This window comes from Schistocerca americana, chromosome 2 (genome assembly GCF_021461395.2).
Source record: "Schistocerca americana isolate TAMUIC-IGC-003095 chromosome 2, iqSchAmer2.1, whole genome shotgun sequence".
Lineage (NCBI taxonomy): Eukaryota > Metazoa > Arthropoda > Insecta > Orthoptera > Acrididae > Schistocerca > Schistocerca americana.
The window spans coordinates 311,868,219-311,885,232 of record NC_060120.1 but is presented as its reverse complement, the minus strand read 5'-3'; the positions used below and the strand labels follow the sequence as shown (position 1 = coordinate 311,885,232).

At 45.0% G+C, this 17,014-nt stretch overlaps 1 protein-coding gene across 1 annotated transcript in view; it reads right to left on the bottom strand.

Annotated features, from left to right (window-relative positions):
• LOC124595813 overlaps positions 1-17,014 on the bottom strand; it is a 224,719-nt gene that overhangs the window by 85,236 nt on the left and 122,469 nt on the right. Inside the window, exon 4 of the mRNA XM_047134705.1 lies at positions 7,097-7,257. Coding sequence (XP_046990661.1) covers positions 7,097-7,257 — 161 coding nt within the window. The remainder of the gene's footprint in view (positions 1-7,096; positions 7,258-17,014) is intronic.

Here is a 17,014-nt window from a genome sequence, read left to right as displayed (position 1 = left end):
CAGAGCAATGTTTACGAATGCGGAGTTGGCAGATGCCCATTTGATGTATGGATTAGCACGGGGCAATAGCCGTGGCGCGTTACATTTGTATTGAGACAGATTTCCAGAACGAAGGTGTCCCGACAGGAAGACATTCGAAGCAATTGATCGGCGTCTTAGGGAGCACGGAACATTCCAGCCTATGACTCGCGACTGGGGAAGACCTAGAACGACAAGGACACCTGCAATGGACGAGGCAATTCTTCGTGCAGTTGACGATAACCCTAATGCCAGCGTCAGAGAAGTTGCTGCTGTACAAGGAAACGTTGACCACGTCACTGTTTGGAGAGTGCTACGGGAGAACCAGTTGTTTCCGTACCATGTACAGCGTGTGCAGGCACTATCAGCAGCTGATTGGCCTCCACGGGTACACTTCTGCGAATGGTTCATCCAACAATGTGTCAATCTTCATTTCAGTGCAAATGTTCTCTTTACGGATGAGGCTTCATCCCAACGCGATCAAATTGCAAATTTTCACAATCAACATGTGTGGGCTGACGAGAATCCGCACGCAATTGTGCAATCACGTCATCAACACAGATTTTCTGTGAACGTTTGGGCAGGCATTGTTGGTGATGTCTCGATTGGGTCCCATGTTCTTCCACCTACGCTCAATGGAGCACGTTATCATGATTTCATACGGGATACTCTACCTGTGCTGCTAGAACATGTGCCTTTACAAGTACGACACAACATGTGGTTCATGCACGATGGAGCTCCTGCACATTTCTGTCGAAGTGTTCGTACGCTTCTCAACAATAGATTCGGTGACCGATGGATTGGTAGAGGCGGACCAATTTCATGGCCTCCATGCTCTCCTGACTTCAACCCTCTTGACTTTCATTTATGGGGGCATTTGAAAGGTCTTCTCTACGCAACCCCGGTACCAAATGCAGAGACTCTTCGTGCTCGTATTGTGGACTGCTGTGATACAATACGCCATTCTTCAGGGCTGCCTCAGCGCATCAGGTATTCCATGCGACGGAAGGTGGATGCATGTATCCTCGCTAACGGAGGACATTTTGAACATTTGCTGTAACAAAGTGTTTGAAGTCACGGTGGTATGTTCTGTTGCTGTGTGTTTCCATTCCATGATTAATGTGATTTGAAGAGAAGTAATAAAATGAGCTCTAACATGGAAAGTAAGCGTTTCCGGACACATGTCCACATAACATATTTTCTTTCTTTGTGTGTGAGGATTGTTTCCTGAAAGTTTGGCCGTACCTTTTTGTAACACCCTGTATATCAGCAGCTCGTGGTGTGGTTAGCGTTACTGACTTGGGGCCCCAGGTTCGATTCATGGTCGCAGCGGGGATATTCTCCGCTCGCGACTGCATGTGTGTGTGTCTTCGTCACCATCGACGCGCAAGTCAGCCACAGGTGGCTGAACTCCCCAGAAAGGACTCACGGCAAACAAAGCCATATCTACATTTCTTATACAGGGGGTTCCAAAAAGAAACACTGAGACACTTTACGAACTGGTTCCTTTCTCCAAAAGAGGGAAAAAAGTCTAGAAAATAAGGGCTCCAAAGCGCGTATCTTAAGACATATGAGCACCTGTTCTTCGTCGATATTATGAAACACAGCTCTTCTACTGCAAGCTCTTTGCTTTTCATATTTTGGGCGGAGGTAGTATGGACCAAAACAAGAAAAAAATTCCAGTAAACATGGGCTCTAAAATGCATACCTTAACAGCTATGAGGACTTGTTAAGCATAAGAGATGTGTTTCACACTAGCGCAGATGAACAACTGTTCATAGCCCTTAAAGTATGCATTTAAGACTCCACCTTGCAGTAGAAGAGGTTTCATACTATCGAAGTGCTCGTACCTCGTAAGGTATGTATTTTAGACCCCCTGCTTCCGCCGGCCGAGGTGGCCGAGCGGTTCTAGGCGCTACAGTGTGGAACCGCGCGACCGCTACGGTCGCAGGTTCGAATCCTGCCTCGGGCATGGATGTGTGTGATGTCCTTAGGTTAGTTAGGTTTAAGTAGTTCTAAGTTCTAGTGGACTGATGACCTCAGAAGTTAAGTCCCATAGTGCTCAGAGCCATTTTTGAACCCCCTGTTTCCTTGACAGTTTTTACTTATTTCTGTATAAGGAACCTGTCCCTAACGTTTTTGGGACATCCTGTATGCAAGGTATTAAGACCTTTTTTGGAACAACCTGTATGCAGGGTATGAAGGCTATAAGCGCAGATATTTTTCTTGGTGACTGAGGACAGTTTACTAAAGAATATTACATCAGTATTTACTTCATTTGCAGACTAATAATTATAGACATTAGGAGTAGTATGTTTTTATGTTGGTTGGTACCGCCAAGTACTGTACATGTGAGAAGAGCGAGCCATTAATGCTTTTTTTCCCCTGGGCAGCTGGTCAAGTGACGAAATGTGTTGATGATGGGACTGATGATCTCAGAAGTTAAGTTCCATAGTGCTCAGAGCCATTTGTACCATTCTGAATGATGACGCCCGTCAACTTTTCTGGGCGTTTGGACTTTGAATTTTTGTGAAATGTAGACTCTTGGACGCAAAACGCTCAGCCTATACTAACAGATGTAGTCCACTTACTGACGCAGTTACGACCGTGGAGATAACATCTGGTAGTAAATTACGTGTCGTGTTTGTGAGAATACTGTTAGACGCAGAGACAATATATATATATATATATATATATATATATATATATATATATATATATACACTCCTGGAAATGGAAAAAAGAACACATTGACACCGGTGTGTCAGACCCACCATACTTGCTCCGGACACTGCGAGAGGGCTGTACAAGCAATGATCACACGCACGGCACAGCGGACACACCAGGAACCGCGGTGTTGGCCGTCGAATGGCGCTAGCTGCGCAGCATTTGTGCACCGCCGCCGTCAGTGTCAGCCAGTTTGCCGTGGCATACGGAGCTCCATCGCAGTCTTTAACACTGGTAGCATGCCGCGACAGCGTGGACGTGAACCGTATGTGCAGTTGACGGACTTTGAGCGAGGGCGTATAGTGGGCATGCGGGAGGCCGGGTGGACGTACCGCCGAATTGCTCAACACGTGGGGCGTGAGGTCTCCACAGTACATCGATGTTGTCGCCAGTGGTCGGCGGAAGGTGCACGTGCCCGTCGACCTGGGACCGGACCGCAGCGACGCACGGATGCACGCCAAGACCGTAGGATCCTACGCAGTGCCGTAGGGGACCGCACCGCCACTTCCCAGGAAATTAGGGTCACTGTTGCTCCTGGGGTATCGGCGACGACCATTCGCAACCGTCTCCATGAAGCTGGGCTACGGTCCCGCACACCGTTAGGCCGTCTTCCGCTCACGCCCCAACATCGTGCAGCCCGCCTCCAGTGGTGTCGCGACAGGCGTGAATGGAGGGACGAATGGAGACGTGTCGTCTTCAGCGATGAGAGTCGCTTCCACCTTGGTGCCTATGATGGTCGTATGCGTGTTTGGCGCCGTGCAGGTGAGCGCCACAATCAGGACTGCATACGACCGAGGCACACAGGGCCAACACCCGGCATCATGGTGTGGGGAGCGATCTCCTACACTGGCCGTACACCACTGGTGATCGTCGAGGGGACACTGAATAGTGCACGGTACATCCAAACCGTCATCGAACCCATCGTTCTACCATTCCTAGACCGGCAAGGGAACTTGCTGTTCCAACAGGACAATGCACGTCCGCATGTATCCTGTGCCACCCAACGTGCCCTAGAAGGTGTAAGTCAACTACCCTGGCCAGCAAGATCTCCGGATCTGTCCCCCATTGAGCATGTTTGGGACTGGATGAAGCGTCGTCTCACGCGGTCTGCACGTTCAGCACGAACGCTGGTCCAACTGAGGCGCCAGGTGGAAATGGCATGGCAAGCCGTTCCACAGGACTACATCCAGCATCTCTACGATCGTCTCCATGGGAGAATAGCAGCCTGCATTGCTGCGAAAGGTGGATATACACTGTACTAGTGCCGACATGGTGCATGCTCTGTTGCCTGTGTCTATGTGCCTGTGGTTCTGTCAGTGTGATCATGTGATGTATCTGACCCCAGGAATGTGTCAATAAAGTTTCCCCTTCCTGGGACAATGAATTCACGGTGTTCTTATTTCAATTTCCAGGAGTGTATATATATATATATATTAAGGTGCCACATCTAAAAATATCTGCACTTATATAACTGTTGCGCTATATGTACAGCTCAATTGGGCTGTTCGTAGACGACGCGTTATTTACAGGACTGCAACAATGCCAGACGACTGTAAGGGGCTTTAGGAAGAACCGCAGAGGCCCGAAACACGTGTTCGACCGAACCTTAAAGTATTACAAATCAGTCCCAGGTCCTTACCGAATTGAATTAATAGAAGAGGTAGAGAAGATCCAATGAGGAGTGGCGCGTTTCGTTACGAGTTCGTGTAGTCGGCACGAGAGCGTTACACAGATGCACAACAAACGCTAGTGGCAGGCGACACAAGAGGGGCGACGTGTATCACTGGAAGGTTTGCTGTTGAAAATCCGCTATTATAAGTTACAGCAAGAGTCGGGCTACACATATTTCCTCGCACAGACTTCTCGTGAAATGACCACACAGAGAAATTTAGAGAAAATAGCTTTCATATAGAAGTTTACCTGCAATCATATTCCCCACCCACCGTTCGTGAATGTAACAAGGTAATGACACCAGAAGTATCTTCCGCGGTGTTCCGTGACGTGGATTCTTGAGCACAGATGTGGAAAGGACTTTCACCTTTGTTTCCTTTTTAATACGTGTTCATATTTTCAAGATAGTTGTAACTCCATGTTTCAGATGCAGTTGTATGCTAAATGTGTTGTCATTAAGTTTTACCCTGTTACGTACCCTCCCACTAACTTGTTGCTCTCATTTCTTAGTTCTACGTGAAAACCCTTAAAGCTTTTTAATTTAAAAAAAAAAACGTTATTAACGCTACAGTCGCAGGTTCGAATCCTGCCTCGCACATGGATGTGTGTGATGTTCTTAGGTTAGTTAGGTTTAAGTAGTACTAAGTTCTAGGGGACTGATGACCTCAGCTGTTAAGTCCCATAGTGCTCAGAGCCATCTGAACCATTTTATTCTTCATATTTACTTATTTACACCGAGCGAGGTGGCGCAGTGGTTAGCACACTGGACTCGTATTCGGGAGGACGACGGTTCAATCCCGTCTCCGGCCATCCTGATTTAGGTTTTCCGTGATTTCCCTAAAATCGTTTCAGGCAAATGCCGGGATGGTTCCTTTGAAAGGGCACGGCCGATTTCCTTCCCAATCCTTCCCTAACCCGAGCTTGCGCTCCGTCTCTAATGACCTTGTTGTCGACGGGACGTTAAACACTAACCACCACCACCACTTATTTACAGACTTCTGCCGCTGTTTTAGGGCTCCGAATTGTAGCGTGTAACATGGCGGTGTGGAACGCAACTATATCGGCGCTTGAGAAACAGAGTGCTGTACTGTAGTTTCGAATGCGAACAGTTCGTCACAAATGGAGCATCCTCTCCTTCTGCATGACGACGCAGAACCTTGACTCTAATAGTGATGAAGCAGTGCAAGCAGAGGTAAGATTGGGGATCCGTCAACGAAGTCAAACAGTCTACGGTGACGATATCAACAAAATGGTTTCTCGTCATGAGCAACGCGTTAGTTGCCAGCGTGTCTATGTCGAGGAATAAATATGTAGCCTTGAAGAATAAAGATGTAGAATGTTAATATAGTTTGTTTTAGTCAAAATACTCTAAGTGTTTCAATATAAAAAAAAATCGGAGCCATTACTTTTCAGCATGCCCTCGTAAGTTTCAGTATGCACTTAATTTTTTTAATGTACTATTTTTTATTCCTGAAACAATAATAGCGCAAACTGACTGTATTTTCTAAACACTTGTTTTCTTTATACGAAAAAACATTTATCAGCTGGGTTTTCAAAATGTACAATAATGCGTAAAGTTGTATTTCATTTTCGTTCCAGAATTACGTTATTTCTTTTTTTCTGTGCAGGATAAAGAAGGGAAATATAATTCAGTGCAGTGCTAAACGTTTGCGACTGTAATGTGAATTTTGGACAATAACAAATTTCTAAAACTGTTGTGACTCCACGTGTACCAACAATTTTGTTTTGCATTTCGGGACTGAAATGTATAATTTTGGTTTGGCATTTACTATTTCACCTGATTTTACGGTTCGTCTCTTGTTTCAGATGTTTGATGAGTCAAAATGAATGTTTATTCATGTATTACACAGATAAACACGCAGTGAAGTCAAAAAGTGTTAGTTATTTCCTCAAAAATAAAATGATGCAGTTCATATTTTGTTTGTTTGCAGGTACCAGGTAGTCATAATTAAAGTGCAGCTGCTCACAGACGCCCAGTGTGGGCTGTAATTTTCGTATGGCAGCAAAATTTGCTCGATATTCAAATGCGTTAATGCGGCTCTTATTTACGCTGCATAAAGTTAATTCCAATTTTGCCCATCGATCTCAAATCTGGTGCTGTGGATGAAAGAAAGACGTACAGAAATGTTTACATATACAATGGTTTAAGAACATGACGTGGGTATAAAAGCCCAAAAGGAGTGAGAAAGATATAATGTTGATGGTATTATTAACCACCACTTACACAATTTGTTCAGTGTGAGTACCGAAGACGTCGAAGAGATGCTGAACAGCCCCAGATCTGCACCTGGTGGCCAAAACTGGAACTAATTTCTTTTTCCGCATGAACAAATTAGCATATCTACAAAGTTCCACTGCCATGGGATAATTACAGCCAACACTGGACCTCCGTGCGTAGCTGCACTTGAATTATATCCACCTGGTACATGTCTGCAGTCAGGTACACATTAAAATCCCGTCGCCACAGTACCTCAGCACGCCGCTTGAGGTTTCCAATACAAAATGGCGCAGTATCTTCACTGGTAAGCCCCTTTATTTTGTTCTTCTCTTAATCTGTTTTTCTTTTCCACCATCGTCCACGCACAACATTCATAAATGCAACAGCTGATGTGTGGCCGTTAGTAATACGTGACAAGAACGAACTGGACAGGGTACTAACCATGCTGAAGTGTACGAAGTCGAGCCGCAGCTGACTGACGTTGGGTACCACCTTCTTGATGGTGATTGTACACGTGGAAGAAGACGACGACAGGCCTGGGAAGTGCGGGTTCACGAAGTACGTCACGTTGTTGAAAATCTCCTGGCCGCAAGTCGCAGTGACTGCAACACAAGCAATTACACTGCTCTCCAACTGCTGAGGAACAATCACATACTGAGTTACAGTTTTTAGGTATTGGGTAACATAATATCAAAACACAAAACAAAAGTTTATGAAATACACTCTAAGACAAAAAAAGACAGATATATATAGATGTGACGTATATGTGCAGACAAATAAATGTTTACAGTTTCAGAAAAAATGCTTGGAATCTCTCTGACTGGAGTAGAATCGTCTTCAGCGATGAGCCCTGTTTCGAACTGAGCCCCAATGACCATCGAACAGGTGTCTAGAGACTTCTCACACAGCCGTGGGATACCATCTCTATGCGACCCGACAACGAGGAGTGAAGGTCTGGGGTGCCATTTCATTTCATAGCAGCACCTGTTAGTTTGTCATCCTCGGCACCGTTACATCACAGTGGTAAGTCGACGATATACTGCGCACCCTTTGTTGCCCTTCATGACAAGCCATCTTGGGCTCACATTTCAGCAAGATGATGCCCGCCCGCAACGGTGACAGTTTCTACTGCTTATATCCGTACTTGCCAAACCCTACGTTGGGAAGGACAGTAGCCGGATCTCTCCTCAAAATGATTCAAATGGCTCTGAGCACTCTGGGACTTAACATCTGAGGTCATCAGTCGCCTAGAACTTAGAGCTACTTAAACCTAACTAACTTAAGGATATCACACACATCCATGCCCGAGGCAGGATTCTAACCTGCGACCGTAGCGGTCGCGTGGTTCCAGACTAAAGCGCGTAGAACCGCTCGGCCACAGCGGGAGGCGATCTCTCCTCAGTTGAGAACGATTGGAGCATTATGAGCAAGGCCCTCCAACCGGCAAGGGATTCTGACGATCTAGCGAGCCAGTTGGACAGAATTTGGTACGACATTCCTCATGAGGACTTCCAACAACTCTATCAGTCAATGTCAAGCCGAATAACTGCTTGCACAAGGGCCAGAGGTGTACCAATGCGTTATTGATTTGCTTAACTTGTTCTTTCTCTTGAATAAATTATCCATTTTTTCTGAAATTGTGATCATTTGTTTGTCTGTACGTGTACATCACTTCTACCGGTTTCCGTCCCATTCGGATAATTTCTTCATGGTACAGGGCTTTTTTTTCGTACAATGTGTATCGACATTATTAACACGAAAGTTAAAAGGACAGCAAAGACCAACTACCACATTTGGAGCAATGTGTTACATTGATAAGAACTGTCATTAACATACGGATGCAAAATCAGTAGGAAATATGCTCACTGGGCAGCAATGCACCTCTTTAGTATAGCTTCAGCGCTGCTTGTCCCATCTTTGCCTTGATACAATTTGTGGGTAAGATCCTCGAGAGTAACACAGATTTATGTCTATGGGATTCAAGACCTGCGAGTCTGCAGGCGCTTACATTCAATAGAAGTTCTCATTTTGCAGTATGTCAACAAAGCGGGCAGTTTTTGTGGAACGGAAGTTATGGTCTGTGAAAATTAAGTCCGAACCTAAAGCGCCACGGAAAAGTCGTTCGTTTGTTACTGATCCTTCTGCAAAGATATTCAGTGGTGTTCTTGAGCTGTTGAGGTTGCATATAAAGAATTTAATTCTTGCAGAATTGCTGTAGAGGCGCAATTCTTCAGACACAGGTAATGACGTCAGACAACAAAATTCAAATGGCTCTGAGCACTATGGGACTTAACATGTGGGGTCATCAGTCCCCTAGACTTAGAACTACTTAAACCTAACGAAATCACACACACCCGTGCCCGAGACAGCATTCGAACCTGCGACCGCAGCAGCAGCGCGGTTCCCGATTGAAGCGCCTAGAACCGCTCGTCCACAGAGGCCGGCACGTCAGACAACAGTTTGAGCTAAAAAAAGGCCAAATATCTACTATATATTTAGAGAAAAAGAGGGCATTGGTACGCAACATTTTTTAGCCGAGGCTGCCTCAGAAAAATTAAGGTGGAAGTATAATCGACATACAGCACAGCGAAGCTGAGGAAGGCCACGAAGAACAGGGCACGAGCAACGTGACGCTGTGACGAGGCACTGGACTCGTATTCGGAAGGACGGAGACTCAAATGTCCGCCCGAGAATCCTGATTTAGGTTTTCCGTGATTTCCCTAAATTGCGTAAGGCGAGTGTTGGAATGGATTCTTCGAAGAGCGCGACCGATTTCCTACCCTATCCTTCCAAGTGGCGTATCAACCGAAGGCGGAGATGGGGGGAAGGGGTGGGGGTGGGAGCAGATACGGTTTCTGCTTCCCAAATTCCTTTGAATATTTACGTGATCCACAGTCATAACGACACTGAAAACATGGGGGGCATTGAACAGTTTTAGAAAATCAAACAAGTGTTACTTTAGAAAAGATTTGTTTTGTTTTCCAAGATATTCCCGTTTGACATCAATACATTTTTACATCCGATACGACCACTCCTTAAAACAATGATGTCAATCTTGCCGAGTAGTTCAGGAACCAGGTTTTTATAATGTTGCACTGCTTCATCCGATGACGAAGAAGCCATTCCATGCATTTTGTCTTTAATTTTTTTTATACAAAAAGAAATCACAAGGTGCTAGGTCAGGGCTGTAATGTGGAGGGTCAATGGTGCTGACCTTCAGGACATCCATCTACTGAATTGCTGATTTGCTGAATGCGATAATGCGTTGGCGTGATGGACATTTTTTTCACGAACTTGTTCAAAAATTTGGGGTAAACAGACATTTGCGTACTATCCGACAGTAATAGTACGTCTATCTTTTAGTGCTGTGCTAAAAATAAACCCCGTATTAGAAAAAAAATTAGTAACCGTCTCCTTACCAAGATTGTGAATTCGTCGGACCTTTTTAGGCTTAAGATCTGTCCGAAAGACAGTTGAGATAATTCAAGATCCATCACCACTAACGGTATTCCAAACAAAATTTGAAGTGCGACCTTGAAGTTTTTCCAGAGTTTTTCTGTACCAATCAGTGTGTTGTTTTTGTTCGGGGGTAAGTCTATGTGGAATCCAATGACAACAAAGTTTCTCAAGTCCCACTGTTCATGCAAAACATTTTGAATTTGACTCATACCAATGCTCAATGTCGCCCGCATAAATTCATAAGATGTCGGTCGATCTTCCTCAAGCACAGATCGAAGAGCGACAACATTTTCATCAGCAACAGCAGTTCTTGGCCATACTTCAAGGAATTCATCACTAAGAAACATACGATCTCTTTTGAATTCACTATACCAATTGTAAGTTATTTCTTTAGAAGGGGCTTCTTCCCCAAAGGCATTTCAAACCCGATCTTTACAGTGTTTAGGCATTAGTGACGATTTAAAATAAAGAAATCATAGCCCTAAAATGTTCTGTAGCCAAATTAATTTTTCGGTTGACGCAAAATCTTTAAATATGATAATTAACAAACTGTTAAAGTAGATTGAACAAACTACACTGCAGACAACTAACAAAACATTAAGAAGTAGCTGCCAAATATAAACAAATTTCATTTGTTTTTAGACCCACACTGTTCCAAAAATTTTCAGAATCTTTCTCGTACGTCACCAAATATGCTGTTAGCATTTTTGTTTCAGCCATTTTTGCTTATAGCTAGATGAAACTGTTGAATCCTTGAAGAAACTATATTACTGGTCATTAAAATTGCTACACCACGAAGATGACGTGCTACAGACGCGAAATTTAACCGACAGCAAGAAGATGCTGTGATATGTTAATGATTAGCTTTTCAGAGCATTCACACAAGGTTGGCGACGGTGGCGACACCTAAAGTGTGCTGGCATGAGGAAAGTTACCAACCGATTTCTCATACACAAACGGCAGTTGACCGACGTTGCCTGGTGAAACGTTGTTGTGATGAATCCAGGTTCTGTTTACAGCAGCATGATGGTCGCATCCGTGTTTGGCGACATCGCGGTGAACGCACATTGGAAGCGTGTATTCGTCATCGTCATACTGGTGTATCACCCGGCGTGATGGTATGGGGTGCCATTGGTTACACGTCTCGGTCACCTCTTGTTCGCATTGACGGCACTTTGAACAGTGGACGTTACATTTCAGATGTGTTACGACCCGTGGCTCCACCCTTCATTCGATCCCTGTGAGGCCCTACATTTCAGCAGGATAATGCACGACCGCATGTTGCAGGTGCTGTACGGGCCTTTCTGGATACAGAAAATGTTCAACTGCTGCCCTGGCCAGCACATTCTCCAGATCTCTCACCAATTGAAAACGTATGGTCAATGGTGGCCGAGAAACCGGATCGTCACAATACGCCAGTCACTACTCTTGATGAACTGCGGTATCGTGTTGAAGCTGCATGGGCAGCTGTACCTGTACACGCCATCCAAGCTCTCTTTGACTCAATGCCCAGGCGTGTCCAGGCCGTTATTACGGCCAGAGGTGGTTGTTCTGGGTACTGATTTCTCAGGATCTATGCACCCAAATTGCGTGAAAATGTAGTCACACGTCAGCTCTAGTATAATATATTTGTCCAATGAATATCCGTTTATCATCTGCATTTCTCCTTGGTGTAGGAGTTTTAATGGCCAGTAGTGTAGTTGAAAGACTATGTAACCGTCTTGTACACGACCCAGGATATTAATGCAAACAGCTACCAAAATAACCACTTTTTGCAACGTGGACGTGCAACAAGAGAGTGAGTGAGCTTCTGGAGGGTACCGACAGAGATATGGAGCAATACCGAGTCCAGGGTGGTGATCAGCCGCGCTGGGGTTCTCGATTGAGGATCCATGGTGCGAATAGCCCGATCTGTGTAGTCCCACGGTTTCGTGACTGAGTTTAAATCCGAGGGGTCTGGAGGCAAGGGAAGTACGGTAAACTCATCCTAGTGCTCTTAGAACCACGCACGCACACAGCGAGCTGTTTGATACGTTGTATTGTCCTGCTGGTAGATGCCATCGTGCCGAGGAACATACAAACTGTATGTAGGGCTGGACGTGGTCCCCAATGACAGATGCATTCATATGTTGATCCATTAAGCCTTCCAGAATGACGAGATCACCCAGAAAATGACACGAAAACGTTCCCCAGACCATAACGATCCCTACTCCGGCCTGGACCCATTCAGACGATTTTGTAGGGTGTTTGCTTTCAGGTGTTTCACGCCGTACACGCCAACGGCCACGTGTCATCCGAAAAGGCTGCTTGTTCGCAACTTAGTGGCGTGCGAATTCCAGCCATCATCGTCAGCATGTGTGTACAATCCAGGCGCCTGCTGAGGGGCCCATACGCAGAAACGTTCACTGAACGGTCGTTGAGAAGACGTTGTTAGTAGTCCTTTGGTTCATCTGGGAGGCCAGTTGCTGAACAGTTGCACGTCTACTCGGCCGAACACAACCCCGCAGCCGTCGTTCGCCCCTGATATCTATGGCCCATGGTGCAGCACCGTTGTCTCGGCGCCGGTTTTCGATAACGCCATTTTGCCATGCACCGTGTACGTTAACCAAGTCGGCACACGAACGGTTTACAAACTTAGCCGTTTCGGAAATGCTTCCACCGATGGCCAGAAAGTTAATGATCGTGTATTTTGGACGTCAGGAAAATCGCTCTGCTTCCGCATACCACTACGACTGCGTTGTTGTCCGCGTCCCTCCCTCACACTTTATAGACCCTCCACTGCCGGTGCTGCCACCTGACGTCTGTGAGTGGCTATTGCACGTTGACGTCGAACATAGGCGGTGGTCGCATTAACGTGACTGGACTGCGTAACTCCAACTGCATTCTGTCCCGTCCTGTCACACGTTTTCGCGGAGGGTGGAAACATCTTATAAAATGGGAATGATCTGCGCCTGCCTTATCCGTGGCTGCATTACGAAGAAGCGAATGACGTTGTGCTCTGCTATGGCTGTACTAGGTCTATTTACATAGTAAGCAATAGAAGATCAAAGAAAAAACAGCTTTTCTTTAAAAAGGTTTCTCTGACTGCAAAAAAGACACAGAAAAGTCTGTCGCCGTTATTCAACAACGTGAAAACAGAACACCCGAGAGCGGCGAAAGCGCGAGACGTCAGATAACCGATTATGAGAAAGCTAGCTTTACTGGCCACTCAAGTGTACCAGACCTTGGTTGTCGTCAGTGACAGAAAACAAAATACTGGAAACTGATGCTCACATGAGACGCTGTGCAGCAAATGAAAATTTCTTCATTTTGCGGAACTATGGCAGATCCAATGACGGATGTGGCTGGCTAGCGAAACTTGGTTGTCGCCAGTGATACGAAATTAAATACTGGAAATTGATGCTCACATGAGAGACTGCAGCAGATGAAATTTTCTTCATTTTACGGAACTGCAGCAGGTTCAACGACGGATGTGGCTGTCCAGGGCCTGTTTACTGTTTATGGATGTTGCCTTTAGTCAAAAATGTCTCTGAGCACTATGGGACTTAACTTCTGAGGTCATCAGTCCCCTACAACTTAGAACTACTTAAACCTAACTAACCTAAGGACATCACACACATCCATGCCCGAGGCAGGATTCGAACCTGAGACCGTAGCGATCGCACAGTTCCAGATTGTAGCGCCTAGAACCGCTCGGCCACACCGGCCGGCTTGCCTTTAGTCGCTTGAAGTAAAAGAACTTTTTCAGAGTATATGGTGGCCAAGCCACAAACGCTGGCAACGACCAGTAAACACATCCTTCTAAGACTCTCAGTAGGAATTAGTTTCTACGCGCCCATTGTTTCGATGGTGCAGCTAATATATATGGGCGGAACAAGGAATCTTTCTTCGATACCAGCCAAAGAGCTTTTGCATCCACTCCAGTAATCATTGTTTGGATCTTCCACCAAAGGAAGTTTCAAAAGACGTGATCCATTGTGCAATGTCTTGGTAACTATTAATGACGTTTCAAATATAATACCGGAAGCCGCAAAAAAGAGAAATGCGTGTGTAGATGCTGTGCTACCATCTGGTGTCGACAAAACGAATCCAAACCGACAGTTCAGCGGCTGATGCCGGTGTGTGCGACCTTATGAACTGTGATAGTTAAATCTGTGAAACATTTCAGAGAAAACTGTTAGCTGCTCCAGAAAAAAGTGGCCGAAGTACTGAATACATCCAGCTCAATTACAGACGAAAACGTTCAGTTCTGCAGGGCTACGCGAAGCGGCTCGAAAAGTTTTTTTACGTGACAGTCGCCATTGAAATTTTTGATTTACTTGAAGAGCTGGCCAGATCTGTACAGATTCCAAAATTTAATGCGTCCGGTGTGAAACGATCTGTAGACGTTTTAAAAGTAGTTCTTGCGAAACGTAGAACTGCGGAAGCGTTTGATAGGCTGTTGCAGAAAGACCCGAATATCTCAAGGACACAACAAATACCAGCGACATTGAAACGTACACTCACCGTCCGCTTCTTAAGAATTATCACGTGAACGAAGATTTAAGAAAGATATGTTTGAAATTCTAGATCTCTTTCTGAATGAGATTCAACGACGGTTCAGCCAAGAGCATCAGAAGCAACTATCCCACCTCGAAGAGATACTTGTTACTTTCTCCCAATCCTCCATCTGCACGACCATTGGAAGAGTTCTTTGCAGTACACACACAAAACTTTAGTGGGGACAGGCTTTATGCAATGTTCGAAATGCTGCAAACCGTTACCAATGGTGCAAAACCATGTAATATAGACCTTATTCAAGAACAACTTATTGCTGACCGTGGCAGGATTGAGAAACATTTCAGGATAATGTTCGCCTCACCATTCTTTTAATGACAGAGCCAGTATCGTCAGCATCCTCTCGGAGGTCATTCAACTCATTGGGACTACTTAAATCACAGTCCAGACTAATTCATCTACACCACATTGATGTTAGGACTCGGAAACTTATTCTTGTCATGAAAGAATTTGTTTCACCAATTATGGAAAGGAAACTACGTTAGGAAATTGTGTGTAAATACCTTCTTTTTCGAAGCAATTATGAATTAATTTTCCCCATTAACCCTTTGTTTGGCACACTGAGAAATATTTGAAGGAAAAGTATTAAGTTACTTAAATTAGACGTGTATGGTCATGTGAACAATTTTACATACATTGCTTCAAACTACAATAAGCCGACGTATAACTGCCAAAAAAGGCGCATGCTACAATAAAAATATTACAATGTCGTTCCTGTGACTGAAACAATTGTTGCATTTTGCAGTATTGCATGTGAAGCGTCTTAAAATATTTGCAACAAAGCACAGAACAATTCCGCATTTTCCGCGTTTTACAGTCGACCATCCCTGAGGGCAAAGTCTACATCTTCGCTTTTGGCCCATATTCTGGCCAGTGACCAAATCTGTCATACTGTACATCATTCGCTGGCAAAAGAGCTGCTGTTTACTTCTCCTTCTGGTCTTCTTGTCCATCCAGCACTCAAAACCAGGCTGACTCTTCCCACAAAGGCAAGTGCACTTGCAATGTCCCCATGTAAGAATTCGGAAACACATTTGTATAATAACTCAACTTCAAGAATTCCTTTTTCCGTTTATAAACAGCTTTCGTTGTACGAGAAAAACAGCGCTGTAAAATCGAATGGAAGTCCTACACTGGTTACTAATGCTCACATAACCTTGCAAGATGTCTGCAAAGACGTTTTGGAAGCCTAGCGATTTTCACCTCATATGGGATAAATAGTGACAGTCTAAATTGCAATTTCTTTTGTATCTACTCACGGCGGCCGGTTTGGGCTCCCATAACCGTTATAGATCCAAACTTATTTTACCCAGACCGCATGAGCAGCCGGCGCTCGCACTCAAAAAGTAGACGTCAGTGATTGTTCCGGCAGCTAGGTAAGTATGACGACGCATCGCTCATGCGAAACTCAGCTTGCCTTCTTTTCACATGATATCCTGCGAACTATGGATGAAAGGCAACAGACAGGTTCCATATTCCTAGATTTTTGAAACGCATTTGACACTGTGCACCTCTGCGGGCTATTAACGAAGGTACCAGCATACGTAACATGTTCCCAGATACGTCAGTGTCTCAAAGACTTCTTAAGTAACAGTACCCAGAGGTAGTTCTGGACGGAGAGTATTCATCAGACACAAGGTTATCGTTAGAGGTGCCACAGGGAAGTGTGACATAACTACTGTTATTTTCTGTGTACACTGCTGAAAAATGTCACAACACCAAAAATAATTAATGTAGGGTAATGAAATTTCCGGAATAATTAAGTGATTAATATTGCAAGATCACAGGATAAAGTAAATCCATTGCAAATCTGAAATTCTGGTACATTAATAGCCGGTGTAGTCGCCAGAATGTTGAATGCAAGCGTGCAAACGTACGTGCATTGTGTTGTACAGGTGCTGGATGTCAGTTTGTGAGATGGACATCCAAGCCAGTTGTGTTTGGTAGGTCAATACAGGGACGGTTAACGTTGCTTGTAGATGACGCTTGATTCGTCGTCGATGATGTCCCACATGTGCTCGATTGGAGACATTTCTGGCAATCGAGCAGGCCAAGGCGACAAGTCGATATTCTCTTTAGAGCAGGTTGGGTTACAACAGCGGTATGTGGGCGAGAGTTATCCTGTTTGAAAACATTCCCTGAAACGCTGTTAATGAGTGGGATCACAACAGGTCGAATCATCGGATTGACGTACGAATTTGCAGCGAGGGTGAGCTGGATAACCACGAGGGTGTTCCTGCTGCCATCCGTAATCACATCCCAGACTCTATGACTCCATTTATAGGTGCAGTGGGTATAGCACGCAGACAGGTTGCTCGTAGATCCTCAGCTGGCCTCCTTGTA